The 22794-nt window shown below is 46.5% G+C and overlaps 1 protein-coding gene across 1 annotated transcript; it reads right to left on the bottom strand.

The window, feature by feature from the left end:
* Positions 1–1847: 1847 nt before the first annotated feature.
* VWA2 (von Willebrand factor A domain containing 2) lies at positions 1848–21273 on the bottom strand. Its single transcript, XM_086752404.1, has 13 exons — positions 21225–21273; positions 20524–20598; positions 18823–18956; positions 17213–17322; positions 12331–12525; positions 11844–11974; positions 11011–11143; positions 9185–9240; positions 8209–8316; positions 6831–7412; positions 5994–6545; positions 2752–2874; positions 1848–2057 (listed from the first exon to the last, which is right to left on the bottom strand). The coding sequence occupies exons 1-13, from the start codon at positions 21271–21273 to the stop codon at positions 1924–1926; spliced, it is 2382 nt and encodes a 793-aa protein (XP_086608530.1). The 3' UTR covers positions 1848–1923.
* Positions 21274–22794: the final 1521 nt, after the last annotated feature.

Here is a 22794-nt window from a genome sequence, read left to right as displayed (position 1 = left end):
CACACGGCAATCCTTGGGGCATTTTGGGCACTGAGACCTCAGCCAGGTGCACCCAGAGGCCAAGGGCTGGGTGTTAGGAACCAGCTGTCCCAAAACTCCTCCATGAGTTTCCAATCTTTCATACCATCTCTACTTGAGAAACTGAGGCACAGGGCTAGAGGTATCCCACCCAGCATTAAAATGCTGTCTCCAGCATGAGATTTCAGTCTGCAGCTCCTCCATCACAGAGGTTTGCGTACCTGTGCTTAAAACCAGCAGGATGGTACAAACGCAGGGTTTCCCTCAACCCAGGACCCAGGCAACTATCTTCTGTCTCAGTGAAGTGCATGCATGCTAAAAATCTACTTACTAGCTATGTAATAAAATAAAGTAAACAAAGTTTACATCCAAATCAGAAGGCAAAGGTGTTCAGCAGCACTGTACAAACTATCCTGCAGGCAGCAGAGACAGAAGGAAAAGGCTTTCAACACCTGTACAAGCCCAGGAAAGCATGTCCCAGCTCCGGAGCTGTGTGCCAGACAAGGCAAACGTGCTTCAGTTGGAGAGGGAAAACTCATCCTACAGAGGACAAATGCCTGCGAGGCATGAACAAAGGATGCTGTTTGTTAGACAAACAACTAGAGCAGAGAAACCCCCAGGGAGCTGCAAACCCAGCACTTAATGGGGCAGCAATGGTGAGAAGTGGTCGTCTGTCCCACCCCTCACATAACAGAGGATGTGCAGGAAGGCTGCAGAGAGTTTTCAGAGCAGTCTGGCTGGGACCCAGCCAGCTCCACGATGCTTCTGCACCACAAAATACAACTCACACCTTCAGCTGTGAGTGACCTAGCCCATCCTCCCTGCAACAAAAGACTACCAACAGTTTTGCAGCAGAGGCAAAGCTTAGCTACAGCCATGCCTATGTAACGTTAATAGATCAGTTTCTGTCTATCCTATATGTCAGCCCTTCAACTAAGCCTCTGTTTTGCTGTCCCTGAGGACACAGACCATCTGCTGAAGGGGCAGTGAAAAGAAAGAGGAAATTCTCCTTTCTCCTAGGCTGGTTTGTCCCACAAGGTACGATACTGCTGTTCCTGTCTCACCCAACAGTGTGATCCACGGGCCCTGGGGAAACAATTACGTAAATTTTACAGCTTCGTGGGCAAATTGATCTAGTGATCCGGTGAGACTCATGCTCTGAAGGACACAGGCACGTGGCCAAACTGTCTTTGTGAACCACCACAGCCCCGCAGCTTCTGCTGGAGAAATTACTGCTGCACTGGGGACAAGATCAGCTTAAAACCACGAGGGGGAGCAGAAATGCCATTCAGCTCATCCATCCAGGTTCAGGCCAGGACAAGTAATGCTGCTCTTCCCAGCCAGCTCCAAAAGGAGAGCAAAGCAACACGGCAAAGCTCAGAGCAATGGAAACAAAAAGCTAAACCATACTTAATCATTCCAGATAAATTCAGAGAAAGCAGCATGGACAACTGGCAAAACAGAAGAGAGGCTAAGAATCAGTTCTCCTTCCTCTTGTCTTCCTGCACGTAACAAGCCATTCATTCCAGCATCTGGCTCCCAGTGCATAATCTGTGTTATCCACCTTCAGCGGGAGCTCCAGGATTGCTCAGACTTCTCCATAGTTTTAGACTAACTCAAAGATCTCTCAAGAAGTCTGTTTAGAACAAAAATCTGGAATGAGAATCTGGATGAGGAAATGCAAAATACCAATAATAAATACTTAAACATAAATATTTACTTCAATTTAAAAGGAAAGATAGCACTGAGAAGCCCAGTTTGTGCAATGCAGGAACTGGGAACGGCCCCAGCACAGTCCCTGTGCTGGAGCAGCTCAATCACTGCCAGGGATGGTGGTGGCTTGCTGGATCGTGCCTGCAAGCAGCGCTAAGTGTTCCCAGATGGAGAACTGGAGCACTCAGTGCATCAGTGTCTCTGATCCACCTGCCTTTTGGTGTGCTGGGAGGCTCTGGAGAAGTGCTGCAAACCACTTGAACTCTGCTGCACGTGGGAGTGAAGAGGAAGGACCGGGGATCTTGGAGAATCGCCCCAGAGTACTCCTGTTGCAGAAAAGAAACCCAGATGTAGGATGAGGGCTTTAGGAGCAAGGGATAAACTCACGTTCAGTACATTGCAACCCAACAAGCATCCTCTTGGCCTTAGATAACAGACGTTAAACTCCTGGGCTCAGATAAAGAGTACAATACTGGGGGTGGGGGAAGAGTTGAGAACTTCTCACTATGGACCACCTCTAGGGAGCCAGAGGCAACGGAGAAGAGGAGTATGGCAAGGGGGAGGCTTTTACACCACGGAAAGCACTGAAAGCAACAAGGGGTCACACTCCAACAGAGACAGCTCCCTCCCCTTAAAAGGGAGCCAGAGCTTTCCACCCTGGGAATCAAAGAGTGTTTGTTTCTTCTAGCAGGGCTCGTGGAAAACGGGGAATAGAACAGAGTGGAAGAAAGCTACCAAATATTAGAACTTCATGGGGTCCTCTCTCAGTCCACTCGCTTAGTGAATGTGTAAAACAGGGCGCAGCTTCCTGAGAGATGCCCTTGTTCCCCTCAGCAGCCCAAACCTCTCCACTTTCCATGTGAGAATGGCGATGTCAGCACCAAGACCCCGCCACCAAACAGCTGTCCGAGAGGCACAGCCACATCTCTGCTCAAGGGAGAGGTGAAGATGGGGGATCCGTTCAGAGGGGCCAGGCAGAATGGATGGCATCTGCTGCGGTTGCTGTTTGCTGGTCCTTACTTCTCTCACAGTGGGGTCCTTCCCAGCCGTGGCACTCGCACCGATAGCTCCCAGGACCAAGGATGCACACACCCTGGTTCATGCACGGGTTGGGTTTGCACAGGTTCACAGGCATTTTTGCTTCTGCAACAAACACAAGCAGAACAGAAGGCTCAGGCACATCTACAGAGTATTAGTAGCTAGGACCCATGTCCCTCAGGAACGCTAAAACACCCAGCAACTGTATATCCCAGATGTCAAAACATGTCCTATAGAGGTAATGGGATGGGAAAACCACATTAACATGGCAAAGGGTGCAAGCCCACAACCTTGTCTTGACACAGAGGACAAACTCCTCTGTGTTTATCCTGGAGAAGAGGAAGAACAGCTTTGCTACATGTTCTGATCTAAAGGCGAACATTCCTAATAAAGCTTAAAAGAGGGACTTCATGTTAGGCTGAATGTCAAAGAAAAACAAAACAGGGCATCTTCAGAGCTACGCACTGAACACACAAGCACCTGTAAACCCCCCTCATCCAGACACTGCCAGCGCAGAGCCAGACACAATGCCCTGCTCCAAGCACTTTACAACCCAAAACACCACTGGAGTTCAAACTCCGCTTTGCTCTGGAGAGGAACCAAGTTCCCACCAGAGAGAAGCAAGGGCAAGAAGTCAGCTGGGAAGCAGGGATGGCACAAATGGAAAACAACACAGGAAAAATTTCTAGGAGGTTTGAGAGAAAAGCCTGCAACCACGGCCCAAGTTGTTACTAGCCCTGTTCTTGTGAAGTATGTGACAGCTTTCCCAGCCCTCTTAACAGAGCAGAGCCCAGCTGTTGGAAGGGCTGGCAGTGTTCCATCTTGCCTTGCTGTGAATACGTTAGGTTAAGTAGCAGCATCCCAGAGGGATTTGCTTCCAGTCCGCTGGCAACTCCACCGCAGCGTTGGTAAGGGTGTGAAATTCCTCCACTGAACAACTACTTGGTGTTTACTCTGGAACTCCTAGCTTTAAAAAGCACACTGACGGAGTAGGAAAAGAGGGAGAAGGAAAGAATATAAGTTCTATCACCATCCATCAGGATGGTTAATAAGGCTTACAGTACGTTGTACTCATTCTCACACATAAAGTTGGCATATCAGCTCTCCACCTATACCTAAGGCAAAATTATCTTTAAAATTCACTTTTTGACAGTCAAATCCTAGATCTGAGACATCTTGGTCTTTAGTTCCTATTGATTTTGTATGAAGCCAAGTTGGGTTCAATGACATTTTTTGTTGCCAGAGACATCCCAGATGGGTTCCTGCTGGACAGTGTATCCCCAGATACATTTTCATGTTCATCATAGGTTGGTAGAGCCGCTGGCAATGAAAGCCAAAAGGACCTCTCGGACTCATCTTCCAGGTGCTGGCTGCTTCTCAGAGAGCTTTTCTGCAGTGCTCTGCTCCACATGCCACGGGTCCACCACGTCCCTCCACAGCTGCCCCACAGCATAACCTCGGGTCCCTGTTTGGGGGAATCCTGCTGTTCCGCCCAGACACCGTTTCTCTGAACTCAAGCCTACTGTTTAACACAGTATCATCTTAAATAAGCCTCTTGCACTTCAGGGACTATAACATTGGATGATCCCAAGAATCTGGATTTCCATTCATCAGATTAACATATATTTAATGCTCAGGATCTTTTCTCCTAGAGCCTGGATCATTTTTTTCTCTGGTCTCTTTTCAGCTGAGCCTTGGAATAAATACAGTATTTCAGGTGTCCAGAGGCAGGGTCTGTTTTTCCACATACTTTTATCATAAGTCATAAATTTTTTAAAGTCCTTTCACAGACAATGATTCCATTATTGAGTCCTGGAGTAGAAGAGTGAATGAAGGACTTATCTTTACATCACCCTTGGCTTCAGCCTATCTAGTTCAAACTGTGATTACCTGCACAAGAAATGAAACGAGCAATTCAGTCTCAGGAAATGACATGTTATTATCCTGACTCATTGAACCCTGCCATCTCTTGCCCTGGTGTTGTAGTTAATTCCACGGTACAGTAGATGGTTTTTATAATAACACAGCTGAAAACATCACTGCAATAGGAGGACATTGAAAAGCTCCAGGTAGAAACCATCTGCAGACCCTGCCAGGAGACCGGCTCCTCACCCCAAAGAGTCGGTGCTCTAGTTCTTTCTAACCCTGAAGGAGCAACGGGCTTGCCCAGGGATGAAAAGGACCTTTGATTGTGCTGAAGCTCAACGTGCTTCTTCATTTAATCTTATAAACAGGTTAAAACATAACAAAAGCAAATAGCTAGATGTTAAATTCGGACTATTTTGAATGAGAAGGCATGGCATTTTAACTAGAAGCACTTTCACCACCACTAATGTCTGCAAACCAGGGCTGCTATCCATCCACTCTGAAAAGCTTGTTTCCATCAAACACAAGCACGCATACTCAGCATGCAAGTATTTCAAATGTGCTGTCAGAGTAAATTCTTTCCCAGTTGGGACTGGCCCTCAGGACTTGAAGTTTTGAAGAAAGTACACAGTTATTGGGGTTTTTTTTTTGCACAAACATCAGCTTTTACATGAATATTTGAAAATTCTTGTGTCTTGAACGCTTTGGAGATAAGGATTTGGTCCTGCAAATAAAATTAATCACAAGTTGTCTTAGGGCCTCAACTTAACAGTCTGCAGGCTTCAAGACGGACAGATTCTGAATTTAGGAAAATCTTGTGTAACACAAAAAATCTAGAGACCCTGCATGATATTTCAGTAGCAGGACACTAAGGAGGAACAGGAGCGATGAAGTTTCAGACCCATCATTTTGCAAACACCTGGGCACAAACCTGTTGAATAAGACCACAGAGACCTCACCCAGAGACCAACACTGTTGGCCTCAGAAATGTGTTCCCTTAAGCCCTCCCTACAACACTTTAGGCGTACAGTAACACACAGCAAATTCTACAGGTCTAAAGAAACATCAGAAAAAGAGCAAACTTCTTTTTCTTTCAGGGAAGGCAGAACCTAGACCTGGCAGGGCTGGAAAGAGCCAGTCACATAAGCCCAATATCACCCACCAGACTGAGTCTTAGGAGAGTTGGTTCCTATTCCTATAGGATTGCTTTGGACAGTCACCAGATCTCTATGGGATAGTTTCCCCACCTGTAAAATGCAGACGCTAATATCAAGCTCACTCAGTAAAGCATCAGAAAATCTATGATAGCAATGGCTGGTGGCACCAGCACAAAAAACGAAGATGGGATGTTCTCTCACCTTCACAGATTCTTTTGATGATAAGATCTTGGTAATACTGCAGGTCTGCATAGGAGGAGATGTGGACCAGGTAGTTTGGAGACCCAGCAACCCTCAGCAGTGTGTCCCTCTGTGCATTCCCAACAACAACCACAAACACCAAGATGCCATTGTCCCTCAGTTGTTTAGCTGGGGCAGCCGCATCCTCCATGCCACCTCCGTTTGTGAGCACCACCACCACCTTGTTGACACCAGGTCTTGCTCCTTTCTGCACTGTCATCACATCACCATAAATATGCAGCAAGGCACAGCTAGCAGAAGCCAAGTCCCCGAGGAAAGGCACCTGGTCGATGGCTTGGAGGACAGCTGAATTGCTTGTGTGGGTGTCCAAAGCGAACACAGTGTGAGCTTTGCTGCCGTAGATCACAAGGGCAATTTGGGTGACATCCCGGTTGATGCTGAAGTGCAAACAGCTGCTCCTGACAAAGCCCCTCAGCTGCAGAAAATTCTCCAGGCCAACTCCAGCAGAGGCATCCACCGCAAACACCAAATCAAGAGACTGCGCCTGGCAGCCTGGATAAAAGAGTGCAAACACGGTATTTTTGTGTATATATGTATACTCTTGCTGACCAAAAAAAAGCAAGTGTGGGAAGTGGTGGGCAAAATTTATCACTGCTGATCACTGACTGTGAAGGATGATCTACGACTCTTTCACACCAAAAGCAGTGATGGAAGGTTAGTCCCTAGATCCGAGACCAACACAAACAAAACAAAGACATTCATCTTTCTGTCCTTCCCTCCTCCCCTGCGGAGTTCAGAAAACAAACTCATCCCACAATGCCCATATCATAGTCTTACCTTCAGGACTGCCTACACTGCAGATTCTTCTCTGCAGCTCTGGGATCCTATTGAAGAGGTCCTGGGGGTCTGAGTAGACAATTGTCTGCTTTGGATTACCAGTCACCTTGTTCAGCTCTGCTCTCATGAAGCTGCTGCCTACGCTGATCAAGAAGAGATCTCGGTCCCTCGCATACTTAGCAGCTTCTGCCACTGGATCCTGGGACTTGGAGTCAGTAAGCAAGACAACCACACGTGGGAGGTCATCTTGCATGTCTGCAAAGACTGGCGTGCTCCTAAAACCATGCTGTGCAACGTACTGTAGGGCTCCGCCTGTCAGAGTTCCTCCTCCACTGAAATTCAAAGCATCAATGCTCTTCATGAGACTGAATGCATCCTTGTGTTGGCCCACTTCAACAGGTATCCTGACTTCGTTATCGTACTGGGCCACCCCCACGTTCATTGGTGAGTCCTGGCCCATCACTGCTTGGAGGAACCTCTTGAGAAACGCCTTGTAGCGCAGAAAACCTTCCAGCGTAACCCCCGCCGAGCTGTCCATTAGGAAAAGGAGATCCACGTCGCACTCGAGGCTCAGCTTTGGTGCTGAAAAGGGAGATGGCAATTTATCAAATGCAGGGCAACAAGACAAGCATGCCAGACACCTCAGCTGGGGCCTGCTGGAAGCCCTGTGGTGTGGAGAAAGAACATTGTGTCCGGTAATCTAAATGGTTTGCCAGACATGTCATGAGCTTAGAGCATAACTGTGCCAGGACAACTGTGCTTTATTTTGGTTGAATGCCACATAAGCCTTTAGAGACAGGAAAAACCTATGGGAGTCTGGAGGGATTCCTGAATTTTTGGATGGCAAACTTCAAATTAGAAATGACAACTCCACTCTCTAAGTACGCTGGGAAGTTTCAGTATATCATAAATTGGAGAGAGCCCAAGCATCAGACCCTCATTTGTAACACCCTGAGATAATTTAAAGTGGGAGTATTGATTCTGGGGGAAGTACAAAGAAGCTTCTGAGGATCAGGACCTTCTTGGGTTCCTTACATTAAATCGCCAAAATCGGGAGTCCCTCCTGGGCCCATGTGTGCAGGGAGGGCACCAACAGACACACCTACGTGTCTCTCCCAGTTCCTCTGTTCTCCTGCTCATGTGGCACCTGCATTTAGAAAACCGGCAGCCACACCAGAGCAAGCCTGTCAGTATTGGTGCTCTCTGTATCCCCAAGGTCTCTGAGCAGCAAGACCCAGTCTGACACAGTCATAACCAGCATGAGAGAAAACCCCAATGGCTGCAGCCCAACCCCATTGTCCTTAAGGCCGCGCAACAGGCACCGCAAAGGCCGGACACAACCGAGAAGGAAGGAGGGAGAGCACAGGTTCACACCTACCGCAGTGGATATCTCCTCCGTAGCCCACCGGGCAGAGGCAGTGGTACTTGTCCAGGCCCTCTGGGACACACGTGCCCCCGTTCTGGCATGGCTGGGAGTCGCAGGGATCTAAATGAGACCAGGAAAGGGAAAGACAGGGAGTCAGCAGGGAGCCTGCCCCTTCCCATCCCGTGCCAGCGTGAGCATGGCCACTGGTGGAAAAGGGGTCAAACCTCTGTCCGTCTTGCTGCAGGGTCTGAACTAATGCAGGGCCATGCGCACCCTTGCTCACCTCCATGATAATTTCATTTTGGGATGGCTCTCCAACAGGCAGTGGTGAAGAGAGCAAACCAGACTGTGACCTCACTTCATTTGCTCTGGAATAACGCTGATGAATATACATTTGTGTAAATGCAAAATTGCTAAAGTTCCTGCAGCCTTTCCAGAAGCAAAGGGATCAGAGTCTGGCCTGCTGCTTGGCCAATGTTGTACTGGCAAGGAAAATGAAGCCACTGTCACCTGAGCCAGCAAAAGGATGAGACTCAAGGCAGAACTCAGGGACCATAATTATTTCCACAGTCACAAAAAACAGGCTGGCAATCAGCAGGCGTCAGGTTCTGTGCTAAACTGATGGTGTTCATGGTACCAAGTGAACGAGTGGAGGCATCTCACGGCATACTCCCCTAGCCGGAGAGCAGTGACTCCCTGCAGCCACCGGGAAGGAGCGCAAGCCTCTCCTCCAGGCACATGAGGATTTACTGGCTCAAGTGGAAGGAGAAATGATGGGGAGATACTCTAATCCAAAAGAACTCTGGTCATAGATATCCATGAGACACACAAAAAAAAAGGGGACATGATATCAACTTCTTGCTAAGAATCACAATCTCTCACTCACAACAAAATTTTTAGAAGCAAGAATTAAACCTCATCCTTTTATTCTTTAGTTATTACCTTTCCTGCTTTGTAAATAAAATTGTTAAAAAGGCTAAAGTCCTACCTGGACATACAGTTCGGAAGCATCTAGATGGGTGTTTTATCAAGACTCTCTTCTGTCTGAAACACAAAGAATAAAACCTGTCATGAATTTAAAGATTAACAAGGTATCTTCAAGGTTGACCTTACTGTGTTTTAAAGGAAAAAAAAATTCCTTTGAAAACACAATTTTAAAAAAAAAGTATTTAAAAAGAAAATGTCCACATTCTGAGTGGGGTGGCAAAAGAAAAAAAAATCATTTCATCAAATCTATTCTTTCGGTTTTGAATTCTACTTTAACGTTCTACACTGAAAGGTTATGGATGTATTTTTAAAGCTTCAAATGATTTTTTTTTATTTGCTACAGAAGAGGTGTTAAACTTCTTGCTCTAAATTGGAATGAAAAGAAAAATTAAAAGCAGTGAGAATTCCTTACTCAGTATTAATTCTATATCTAACTTACCCAGCTGTAACAACTAGCGAACAAGCAAGGTTTAGACTGGGAAGAAATCCTCAGTCTTCAGCTGTGCCTCCCAGTGGGATTTTTTAACTTCCTCCATCATTTCCCCGCCCTAAGGTGATATGAGAAAAAAAAAACAAAAACAAAAAAAAAAAAAAAACAAAAAAAAAAAACCAAACCCACCCTAGAGCAGGAGTGTATATTTGTTACACGTAAGAAGGTGGCTAACAACAATGAGATGATGTCTGCTTTAAACTTTCATCCCTGTGAATAATTTTCTATTTCTCTAACACCTGCAGCTTCATCGGGCCACTGGTCTTCCAGTGTTCTGCATTGGGGCTGCTGAAGTTCATGGCAACTGTAGCCAAAACCATCACTTTTGGGATGCCATAAACAAGCCACAAGCTGGCTGCTCTGCTTTCCCACGCTGGTGCCGAGGTACGTATCTGGAAATGCTCACAGCCGTTAGGACGTGTCCGAAATTGTCCATACCATCATCCCCCAGTATATCTGTGCAGTAGGCCGTTGATGCACAGCCCAGATCTACGGTGATTTCCAAACACTAATCCAACTGTCTGATGTTAAAACAAACACATGAGCACTTCTTCAAAGAAAAAACAATCCCCTCTCCCAATTTCTGCACATCACCACTTTCACTCAGCAATTTTTATCAGCAAAGAGAGCACGAAGCTGCCTTTCCCTTCGCAGCTCATTTTTAAAGCATTTCTCCTGCTTTACTGACTGCAGTGACAATATTATTTGAAAGACCTGGCATGCTTTATGGGTTTTCAGCTTGTCTCCTCTCCTCGGGCAAGAGGACATTTCCCTCGTGCGGCTCACTGCCATCAACCTGACAATGCAGCTCTTTGTGTGCATCCCAGTTTTGGCACTGCCGCCCTACAACTGGGGGTTCTTTTCTGCCAGTGACTGGAGCCTCTCCATAGGAAAGCCCTTCCCAAGGGCCCCAAGGCAGCCAAGCAAAGGAAAAGGGCCTTCTCTGAAAGGAAGAAAACCAGTGTGGATGAAAACAGAAATAGAACCAACACAGGGATCTGGACCTAGAAACCCTCTGCAACACAGAGTAGGTACAGTGATGTAAACTTCAAAGCATCTTGGTTCTTCAGGTAGGAAACTGTACTGGGTTTGGCTGGGATAAAGTTAATTTAGAGTTAATCTTAATTCCATTTATAATCTTTTTGGTGCTCTTGGGCAAATGATCTTCTGCCTCTCTGTCCCAGTTCCTCCTCCTACCCTTTGCTTCTCAGATCAGGCAATGGTCAGAGCCCAGAGAGCCTCTTCCTAGGTATGGAGACTATGTTTGCCTTAGTCTCCTTCAGGATCTTCATCACAGTAAAGAGTCATTGCCAGAGTCTTGTGGCTGTCCAGCTCACCTGTAGAAAGGGCACAGCGACATACGCACTGCATTTGGCTGCTTTGAGCCTTTCCAACACACGTAATTTCCAGCCAGCTCTTTCACAGTCTCCAGGGTCCTGCGTTCGCAAGGGTGGGATTCAACTTTGCAGCCTGTAGCAAACAACAAATCCAAACTCAGATCAACCGCCTGAAAACACAAAGCCTGAGTGGGAATAGAGCAACACTTTGAAATGGATTCGTTTTCCTCATCTACCTGCCAACAGCATACAAGGCAGCAGTGCTTCAAACAGCCCTCCACAAGACCAATCTTCCGTCAACAAGCTCACCAGCCTACCCCATTTTCTGGGGTGCTCACTCTTTAGTCTCCTTGGCTTTGTTATAAAACTCACACCACTGAGTTCAGGGTTCAGTAATGACTTTCCAGCCCCTCTGGTGCCTTCGTCATTCATGTATTTGGCTTTCTCCTACCTCTGGACCACTCCAGTTCTACCTTTTCTATCTCTTGCAAGTCTGTGGTGGCCTCCCCTTACCACACAGCCAAGTCCATCAGAAGATTTAACACAGTCATGTTTATCCCTCTATCTCCCATGACATGAGCAAGGACCAATATTCCCATTTTCAGAGGTCAATCAAGACACAGAAGGATTTAGGATCCCGCAGCTTGGAAGTATTTGGAGAGGTAGGTGGCAAGAATGTCATCCAGTGTGGACACCAGAAGCAGGTTACCTCGAAGTGCAACACTCACTAATTCCCCTGTAGGCTTTTTGACACTGCCTGATCTTTTCTCACTCAGTGACGTGGTCAAAGCTCAAAGCAAGGGCATGAAGGTGGAGCCAGGACAGAGCCTTACCTGGAGCGGCAGCCCTGCAGACAGACCCGGTGAGGGTGGTGTAAAAGCCGTTGGCAGCATCGTCGGCATCTCCAGCAAAGAGCACGTGCTGCTCGGTGGGCTCGCTGGCCAGCACATACAGCTCCTCCCACCTGCCGAGCAAGCCGGGGGTTCAACTGCTTAGTCATCCCCAAAAAACTGAGCGTCAAAACAAACCCTGTGCAGCAAATAGCTGATGCAAAACCATGACACCCTTCAAGCAGTTTTTAAGATCCTGGTGTGCTTAGTCTCAGGCAGTAGCATAGCTCCACTCAGTGGAAGAGCTTCCTTCACCAACTCTGGTCCTCCTTGTACACCAGACACCAAATTAGTGTTTCCTCCATAATTATGTTACTCCCAAAATTCTCTTTCCAAAATTCCTATTTAGCAGAAGACCGTCCCTCACTTACTAGGACTTGTCGTTTGGCTAGCTGGGCCTCCATGTCTAACTCTGTGGAAAGTTTCCTACCTTGGAAACTTGATTCCCACTGCGAAAACTGTGATGTGTCTCTCCTTCACCTGCATTGCAGGCATTGTGGTGCTGCCCTGGGACCTTCCATCCGAAATGACGATCAGGACTTCAGGGACACTCGCGTTTCTGCCACCAGGGAATCCCTTGTGGAGAATGTACTTCAGAGCCCGACCTGTCTCTGTGCTCCCACCTCTAGAAAGAAAGGAGATTAAATCAGACAAGCAGAAACCAAAGATCTTATCCTGCTATTGCATTTACCATTGGATTTTCAAATTTCCACCCTTTGGCAGTGGGGAACTTAGCATATTTCTGCCAGTTGCCATATAACACAACCACAGATATGTCTAACCCTGTCATTCTCGTCATCTTCCTACCCATGGGTCCCGTCTACCCGCTCTTAACTCCCTCGTCTCCAACCCAGAGGGGTCTTCAGAAGACTTCTAACAGACAGCAGAGCGTTCCTACAACGGGAGCAGGAATCACAGCTCTCGGATATTTGAGTTTTAGTTCCAACTTTGACAAATGTCTGAACTGCTTCTGTTCTTCTATCTAAAAATTGCAGTCACTTCTCTAAGAGTTGTGTGGAAAAGCTGTTTAACAACAACCTCTTGCACAGTACAAGTAGGCAAAAAGAACAAAGACCAGCATCGCAAAGTCATTTTCTTTCTCTCGACGCATAAGTGTGCTATACATTCTCATCACATATCGTCCCTTCGCCTCCATGGGACCTTCTGCCGTTCTTGGACCAAGAGCTGAGGCAGGGAGCTACGCACCCCAGCTTGTAACTGAGAGTCTGCAGTCCAGCAGCGTGCAGACAGTCCTTGCCTTTTTCTGCTTGGTTGATCTGCAGGTTAATTTGATTTTCTACAAAAAGTCCTTTGTCCATCCTGTATTAAAGCTCCTGAAAATACAAATGCTGAAAGCTTCTTAGCGCATACCTGGAAACTCAGGAGGACTGAACACAAGGCATGCTTTTTCTCAGGGCTTCACCAGTACCTTTTATACAAGTAAAGTAAACATGAAGTAAAGTCACCTGATGCTCCAGTTGTCTAGACCCACGCTAAACTCAATTAAAAGCCATACCCTCATCCATTAGGTTGCCTGCCAGCAGTGCTGGGATGCTAGGGATGCTGCACCAGCCACTGACACTCACACAAGCTGTACCCCTCACTTCTCATTTTGGAGGCAGGAGCCAGCCACCTCAGTATTTTGACAGCCCTTGAATTCTGCCCTGGAGAAGGAAACATTTCTGAGGTAGAAAGTGAGTAGTTCAATGCTTGGCCATCCTCCCAGCAGCAAAGTACTAAACCCCCACGAGGACCTGGATGCCAAAGCGGGCACATTCCAACGGTGACATGAATCAGCAGGTAAAACAGGCTGCTGCTAAGGGTTAGGAAATGGCAGATGAAGCCTTGCAGCTTTGCAATAACTCCCAGGGAAAAGCAACCTTGAATGCAATTTTAGTAGAAAATAAGCTACAGCTTGCCAGAGAACAGCTTCAGTCAAAGATGCTTTAGAAATCCTGAGATTCATTTATTTTGAGGTCATTAAAGAATGAGAATTACTGACTGCTGGGTGCCTCCTTAACCTGTGCCTGACTGCCCTGCTGAGCCTGTGGATGTGGAGCTGGCTGTTTGAGGTACCCTGCACACCAGCACAACGCCCCAGGGAGGGAACAGAGGTCCCTCCAAAAGCGGGGTGCACCAAGAGGAGAGCCGCTCACTGCGGGCAGGGTGACGGCCAGCGTCTGCACAGTGCTATAGCCTCTTCTGTGATGGCACATTGGGTGTGAACTGGGAAGGAGCCCCTCATTGCAGAGGGTTGCTGAAAATAAAGCGGAAGGGAATAAAAAGGGGAGTTCTAGTAGGGGAAGGACAAGGTGTGGTTGTTACGGGCTGTGTGTTTACTCTAGTTCTTATTTCTTGCTAGTGAGCTCTGTGGGGCAGGGACTGTCCTCCTCTGCTTTCAAGACTTAACTTCAAATGACTGTTAGAGATGTCTACACAAGACTGGGCCCCATCTTCTATGTACCGTGAAATGTCATTAAAAAATGATACATAAAATTATCATCTCTGTCAGGCCGAAGGAGGAATGATCACATTATGAGCTAAACACTGAAGACTTATTGACGTAAAAGCCATGGGTAAACTAACAGACTTTGGAGAGGAGGCAGGAGATGGTCTGGCCTCTGTCTTGCCCAGCAAGGTTTGGTGGACTGGGCAGCTGGACCCCAACTCCCCACCTACCTCCCACACCGGGAGACTTAGGCTACCCAGGCACCCCAGCCCCTGCTGCCAGCCACCTGATGCAACCAACCAAAGCTTCACATCAACCATCTGCGTTCCCCACCCAGTCATCACCAGGCTAAGACCTCACTGCAACACAACACAGTGAGCAGAAGCCTTTCATCCCCTGTAAAAACTGAGGGCAACCTGCGCTGCAAGTCCTTCAGCTACTGTAGCCAGCTTTGATCCCTGCCTACAACACAATATTTCTTTTCTTTTTTTTTTGCTGGAGGGCTAAACATTAGCTTATCTCAAATGGGTAAATCCTACATGGACATGAGCCTCCATCTTCCTTTCGTCGTCGCTCTCCACCTGCACGACGTAAGAGCTCCGAAATGTGCCACCCCAGACTGGATGTTTGATATCAGAGAGAGCCCAGCTCACTGGGAACACACTCCAGACCTGTTGATAATTAAGCCACTAGATCAGAGGAGATATTTCCAGCTGTCTTCTAATTCTGTCCAAGGAGCTGTCTTGTAAACCGCTTCCTCTGATTGCATTTTAGGGCTGCTTTTATTTCCATCCAGAGGGAGGAAGTGGAACCCAGCCACAAATGTCACTTCTTTTTCAGGGGCATCATGTCCTCCTTCAGCTGTCTTGACACAAGCATGCCTCTTTTCCTTTCTGAACATCTTTCCTTTGCTTTAGCACCAGATTTGCTTGCTCTAGAAAAGCATTTGATCGTGCCCAAGTTCATTCTCTTCTGTCTACCCTCTGATTTTCACAGAAACCTGTAGGCCCTTTTGCTTTGCACTTCTTTCTTTAGGTACTTCCTTCCTCTGCACTCCCCCATTTCAAAGCATACTCAGTAACCGTGTGTTCATGGCATGTCCAAATCTGCCTTTTCCCGCCCAGATGTCAGTAGCTGTCAGACGCCTCAGCGAAAAGTGCTGTGCATGACGGAAAATATATTGTGCAGTCAGTCTAACGACTAAGTCTTGGTGAACTCAGTAAGCTGTGCCCTGAGGATTAGAAAAAGTTGATAAAGAGTCTCTACACCAAAGCTCATGAAATTCGGATTCTTATTGATTTGCATGTGGAGTTTTACTGGTTTTTGACACAGCAGATGTGTGTTTAAGGCATTATTACTCCAATAAGGATTTTCTGAAGCCAAAGGAGATGTGGACTTTACCTGTTGCCTTTCCTTGGGAATAACACTAAGAATGTTTCTCTCCTGTAACCAGCCGTTGACTTGTATGAAAGAAATTCATAAGAAATTTATTTTTAAGAGATTACTGCCAAATTTGGTTGAAATTGGGCAATGAACGCAAAAGGATTCACTGAGAGAGACTGGCAGTCTCCAAATAAATCACAAAAGCTTCACTTCAGTCTGATGCTGCTGCCTTTCAAATGCTCTCAGCTCTGCACCCAGAGCACAGGGCTGAAGTTGGAAAATGCCTTGCTAGCCAAAGGCTCATCCAGAGCACGTCAAGGAGCCTCTCAACTAAGATGTCAAACACCCCGTTTTTTCAGAAACCAACAGGAATCCATCCGTAACTATTTTGAACTTTGAAATGTCAGATTTTCATTTCAACTAGACGAAACAGCCGAGCACAAGGTCATTACTTCTGTTCCATCTGTCAGCATCCATGTGTTGTCATCAAGGAATTTCAGTGCCAGACACCAAACACTACTTCACTTTTTCTGCTCTCACAGACTTTTCCGCATCAGCCAAAGTGGAGGAGTGTATCTTTGTTTTCTGGTAAGTTTTTCCTGTAACGTTATACGTGAGGTTTTCTTGATGTGACAAACTTATCAAAAGCAATACAACAATACCCAGCCAACTGATCTTGCTTGAAAAGTCAAAAGCGATCATGTTTGCTTTGCAGTACGTACATCATGCTGAGAGCAACAGAGATCCATGAGAAACCCTCAGCCAACCTTTAGCCCTAACGCAGATCAGCTAAAGACAGAGCAACCATCCGCAGGCCGCACCGATACCTCATCTATCATCAAAACAAGTGTTATTTTGGAGTGGTTGTCAGATCTTTCGTAGATCCAAATGTATTCCTCAGAGATTAAAAGTTTGGATTTTGAGAGGTTCTAAGGAAAATGCTTCTTTGGGCTTCTGGCTCCTGAGGTCATGGGAAGACATCCAAGTCTCAACACTCGCAAAGAAAAAAGGTTTCCATCTGAAAATCTGATCCTTTTGAATTGAGCACAGATATGTACAGATATCTAGGGATCAGCAATTCATCACTACTTCATAGGACAAAGGAAATTGTAACCGCCAAAAAATGAAGATGCATGCCTCAGCTCAGCCATGTGGGAACGCCACACTTGCTTTTCCCTGGCACAAATGGCCAGAAAAACCTGCCAGGAGAGTCATGGAAAACTCTCTCTTATTTACCACATCGTAGTGGGACACTGAAAACCTGCTCCACTATCAGCTTTCACTGACAAAGAGAGCAAGCTGCACATTTCCAGCGAACTGTGGGTTATGGACCACAGACAGTGTTCATCCACCCCCCTCCCTGGGGGCATCACGTTGGTGTTATGCACAGCACAGGTGGAAATGCCTGGACCTCAAAAAACTCTCAGTCCAGAGATCATTCATAGCCCAGAAAAAGAGAAAAGCTGTAAAAGAAGCTGACCTGAACACAATCCTCTTGATTCTCTCTTTCACTTCTTGTTTGGTTAGATACAAATCTAATGGGAATTCAAGGTGGGGAGTTGAGCTGAACTGTATCATTCCCACGCGGACCTGAAAGAAAAGGTTAAAGATTAGGAAAGGTGCCTGTGAGAGTTTTACTCTTTTGATTGATTTACAGATTTGGGAGAATGAGACAAACGTTGTTTTGCACGTTGAGCCACTAGCAATCTAAATGAACTTCAAAAAAGAGAAAAAGCATAAACCACAGCACTACCTATACAGAGTATAAACAAAGCAAAAAAAAGTTCATCTGCAAACGATGAGAGCCTCTGCTGCAGTTCCAGGCAGCTCAAGGCCCGTATTTCTCCATTCAGAGCAGCCAGTAGCCTCAAGGACGGTAAGTTTATAAATAACACCTTTTATACCAAGCCATTCACACACCGGGCAGGCAATCTCTCCATGACTAAAAGCAGCTCCCTCTGGCACTGAGCACAGCAGGCAACACAAAGCAATTATTTTTTTACTACCTCCTCTAAAATGATTTTCTATCATTGAAAATGCAAACAGAATAAATTGTCTGTATCGGGCAATACATCCAGAATATTTCACTGAAGCCTTACAAAAGATTTTATGGAATGTGACGATTTTGAAGGTGAAAATCATTTTCAGTCCAGTCTATGCAAGGATTAAGAGAAAGACTAGGTGAAGGAATATATTTAAAAAAAACCAAAAAAACAAAAAAAAACCAGTCCACTAAATCTGCAAATATTACATGTTCAAATTCTTTTGCCTAAGCCTACATCGCAGTTGGTTCCTAGACGCAAGTCTCTACTTTCAGTCAACTTAGCATGAGTCACAAAAAGGGAATGCCCATTTAACCTGAGCCACCTTGTATCTCTCAAAGCCTCCCACACTTTACCTCCTTATTTTAGTGTGTTTTATACTGGGTATCTGTAAAGATCAGCTGCTTGGACTCCAGCTGGCAGTCCCAGCTGGCCAGAGCTCTTCTCTCTGGTGAGCACCAGCATTAAGGGCACTGCACCACTAGCAGGTGGGGAGTGCGGTGACATCTTTGAGACCTATGGCAGCACACTGATCCCCAAACGCCTCAGTATACAGCTGATGCCTTGCAATGAACTCTTTCCCTTCTGCCCTTTTGGCTTGTTCTGGAATAGAGACCTTTTAGGAGAAGCAGAGCAAGCAGACTGAATCATTTAGCTCTGTACAAAAGGCTGATTAACTTCCCAGAGATTCATTCTGCAACTTTCCAGGAAAAAAAAAAACAAAAACAAAAAAATCCAACCATTTTAATCTATGAGCATCCAAACTTAAATAAAAATCAGTTACAAAAAACCCAAATCATAATCTTTAACCTGGAAAATTATGTCTTTTCTCAAGACCAACTAGAACTGCTTAAAATCTGTGAAGAATCAAGAAGTGTCCTCCAGCCCCGCTGCTTCACAAACCTCCACTGCATCTTTCTGAATAAATAATCTGACCCTATGGTAGCTGCTAGGTTGAATTTTGCAATTTCCCTCAGCATGTTATCACTGGCCTTTCCACACATTGCCGAGCTGCTTGAAATTAAAATGAGATGTTCCTGACACTCACCCTGTCTGGATGGATGTCCAAGGCACCACAGATCTTGCTTGCGAAGTACTTAGACCTTTCAAAGCTTCCTTTGCCAACGCTGTACGAGCCATCCAAGAGGAAAAGGACATCTAACGAAACAGAGCACTGCATCGCTAGGAGAAAAAGGTACACTGTAAAACGGCACTTCATTAGTCTCACTCTCTGTAAGTAGACAGCCAAGAGCAAAAAGCCCAAACAAACGGACCTGCCAAGGACGGGCTGGGGCAGCCCAACGTTCACAACCCAAAGCCCATGTGCCCTCCTGCTCTGGTCTGCAGCAGCGCCAGTTCAGCCCTCTCAGTCTGCAAGACTTTCACCCGAGATTTCAGGTCCCCAGCCTGGCTTTAGCAGCTCGGTGAAAGCGTGAGAACAACAGCTCCAACGCACCAATGCGGCGACATCATTAACCACAGAGAGCTGCTCTCATGGCGAGGACGCGGAGGGGTGGGCACCGGCCGTGCCTGCCAGGACCCACAGCCTCTCCCAGCCCGGCCGTGAACCTGGGAGGCGTTCGCAAGGCACACAGAGTCCCACGGAGCAAGAGGTGTGCGTTTCATCTGCAGCACATTTTTCAAAACATGCTCTTATTTTTCTAAACATAAACTCTCTGGCCAGCTCTGAGGCACTGACAAAAACACTTTTCACAAAAATCTGCCTTTTATCTCATCCTCAGAGATGTGTCCTTGTATCACCCCTGCCTGCACGAACACAACTACTCCCAAGTACAAGTTCCTGAGGTGCTTATCCTGCAGTGGAAGCTCATCATTTCACTGACAAAAATTAAAAAAAAAAAACAAACAGGGAGTCTGCAAACTCTGAAAAGACATTTTCAATGCATTTACACAGAAGTTTTAAAGTCACCTCTGCAGCACTTACCAAACCAACTTCAAGGGAAACTAAATCCAGAAGCTCAATACAGGGAGCAAGCGCCCCAACCTTTTAGGAGCCCTTTTGGCCCATGCCCTTCCTCTATCCCCATTATCATCATCATCATCTTTTTATTATCACTACTTTTTTCCAAACCATACCTGCTAGCAAACATCTGAATTTATAATTAGGGTTTTCTAACACCAGATGATGAGGGATTAAAAGTTGTAAAGCATTCCCTTCTGGGTCACTGGTTCTGCTAAAATGGGGTAACCAGCCTTGCCCTGGAACACTGCGTCGGGGATGAGCTGGAGCACGGCCTCTCCGCAGCGCCATCCCGGCTTGTCAGCCTTGCCCTCACAACTGATCTGAATGCGGAGATGGAACAACCTGGGAGCTGTAGGTGATCACGGTTTCCTGGCCAGCCAGAGCCCAGTCGTGGCTGGTGCTGGCTTTATAGCCTCCACAAATCAGCCACCTGAGAGACCTGATGGTGAACCAAGTCTGTAATTAAACACGGCTCTTTCAATCAGGATTGCTTGAAACAGGGTCCAGAGGAACTGACAGAAACACTGGCTGGTTGGCAAATACCAGAGCTGTCTGGCATCCCAGAAAAGCTGATACCAGTGAGGGGAAGAGCTGTGCTTGCCAGAGCATTGCTGAGGATGTTACAGACTGAAAGAGATTCAATAAATTAAACAAAAAAAAAATAAAAAAAAAAACAACCCCAAAAAACCAAAAACCAAAGCACCTGAGAAAAAGAAAGAAGGAATTTGGAAAACAGAAAAAACTTGCTTTAAGAAATGAACTTACATTGGCCAGCAGCTGAGATCTTGCTGATCATCTCCTGGTCAGCATGAATTTCTTGTATACCCAATACCAGCAAAACTGTGGGATCAAACAGATAAACACCCATCAACACTAGGAGAAAAAAAAAAAAAAAATGAGAGGCACGTAGGCTTTAATCCACAGCAGCAAAACCACTGTTTTGCTGCATAGATTTCACACTTGCAAAAAATAATTCAGTGACACAGCAGTGTCACCTATAGGAGCAAATTGCTTCTAGCAAAGGCACAGCGAGCATGAAAAACACCAAGGACCTGACCCCAGCACGCAGTAGGACAGTCCTGCTTACTGCAGGCAGGGACACAGTGCAAGAACAAGACTTAGGGCAAGTTTAGGCTTCAAAGATCACAGTCATAAGCCCTGGAAACACCAAATAATTGCACTGGAGAAATTTATGAACTTTTAATAGTAACATCAGCTTTTCCCATATCAATTAGACGCTTGCCATACAGATCAGTTACAGATGTTCGAATTGTCAGAAAAGCTGAGAATTCTCCAGGTATTATTTTCTCCCCTTCTGTGTGAAACTACGTTTCAGAGGTTTATCTGTAAACCTCCTGGAGAGGCACTGATTTGGCTCTCCCTCCTCAGAACGAAGAACTGCAGCTGGAGACAGGGAAGCATCCAAGACAGAAACCGCTGATGCAAAATGACAACCTCAAAAGTACCTTGGGGAAGCAGGAAAATGCAGATGGACTCAAACGACAAGAGCCTCATGGTGACAAATCTGAAAGAAAAGAGAGAGAAAAAAAAAGAGAGGAATATTAATTCAATTTCTAAAGCAAGTTTCTTTACCTGCAGTTGATCAGCTCCTTGCTGATTGTCTCATGTGATGAGCTCAGAAACATTCAGTCCAAGAAGGGAGAATGGTGGGAAACAGAAGGAAAAAACAGGAAAATGGGGGAATGGCAGAAAAGAAAGTCTCCGTGTGCACTCACCTCCTTTCCTATCAGAACTGGAGAAAGTTAGCTCTGCAGGGGAGGGAGGGACTGCCCAGCCTCCCCTCCTCTCCTTCCCTCCATGGCCACCCAGACCTCTACTCTCCTCCCTCCTCTCCCTCCACCTCCTTCCTCTTCACCGCACCTCCCGCCCAACACCAAACCCACCAGGGCCCCCGCTGCCCTCAGGAACCAGTGCAAAGCCCCACACGGCCCCTCTGGGGGTTCACCGAGCATGGGGCAGAGCCACATTCCCACCACCCCACCAGCGCCTGGGGCTCCGGCTGCGCTGTCCCTGCCGGGGAGCACGGCAGAGGGGGACCTGTCCTGTGAGCCAGCGCTGCTGCCCGTCCTCATCGCAGGTCTTCAGCGACACTCAACCACAGGCTCTTTCGTGCCTTACATTTTCTGAGGACTGGCTCTCTGGGGAGATGTTTTTATGTGTAACTGTCCAGCAAAGTCAAATTTCTGCTCATTTTTCCTTTGAAATCAGCAAGGCTGCCATCACGTCATAGGTGGACTTCAGCGACACTTTCAAGCATGCCCAGATTTAGACCAAGTATGTCTGGCAAAGGCTTTAGCTTTCTATTTAAAACATGTATATTTATTTTTTCTCCAGATTAAAAGCACGGGGTGCACACACCAGAGCAAATTTTTCCAGATTCGCGGTGGGTCTCTGCTTCTCTTATTGCAAAAGCGGATTTTCTTCATGTAGTTAAAGACAAATAAGTGCATTTCTTGATACCAGCTCTATTAACCGATAGTTCTTCCGGGAAAATAGAGGGGGCTTTTTCCTCAGGAAAGACTTGTCTCTGCAGCTAATGATGTTTTTAATAAGCAGCTGAGAAGAACCGATGCTTTTTAGCAAAATCACCAAAACAGGCCCATTCCCATCCCTCTGGGTGCCGATTCTTTGAGAGCATAATCTGGCAAACCTTACGAGCCAGGACAGTGGGGGTCAGGAAACAACTTCCCGGGGTGTCCCACGGTCCCCGCGCTGCCTGTCCCAGTCCAACCTTCCACTGCTGTTGGCCTCAGACACACCTCTGTCTATTAGCTCCTGCAGGAAGGAACATATTTAGTCAGGGGAAGGAACCAAGCAGTGGTTCTTCTCTCTGTCTTATCGTTCGACCTTGGATGGAATGTTCAGTGCTGGTGTTTCACTTCCTCGCTTTCCCCAGTTTTTAAGCTTGGGCACCAGCATCCCCTATGTTTCCACAGGTGGGAAGACCCTGTCAAACACACAGAAATACTCCCAGGGATACGTAAAACTTCAAACCCCAGGACACAAGCCAAGCTT

Source organism: Chlamydotis macqueenii, chromosome 7, assembly GCF_036417535.1.
Source record: "Chlamydotis macqueenii isolate bChlMac1 chromosome 7, bChlMac1.mat, whole genome shotgun sequence".
Taxonomy (NCBI): Eukaryota; Metazoa; Chordata; class Aves; order Otidiformes; family Otididae; genus Chlamydotis; species Chlamydotis macqueenii.
This window is presented reverse-complemented; position numbering and strand designations above follow the sequence as displayed.

Excerpts from the sequence above, each read along its gene's own strand:
- VWA2 (XM_086752404.1), bottom strand. The coding sequence starts at position 21,273 with ATGAGGCTCTTGTCGTTTGAGTCCATCTGCATTTTCCTGCTTCCCCAA. Across the intron at positions 9,241-11,010 it reads TCGCTGTGCCCTTTCTACAG|ACAGAAGAGAGTCTTGATAA; the intron begins GTGAGCTGGACA and ends TTTGTGTTTCAG. Across the intron at positions 2,875-5,993 it reads CATCAAAAGAATCTGTGAAG|AAGCAAAAATGCCTGTGAAC; the intron begins GTGAGAGAACAT and ends TGTTTGTTGCAG.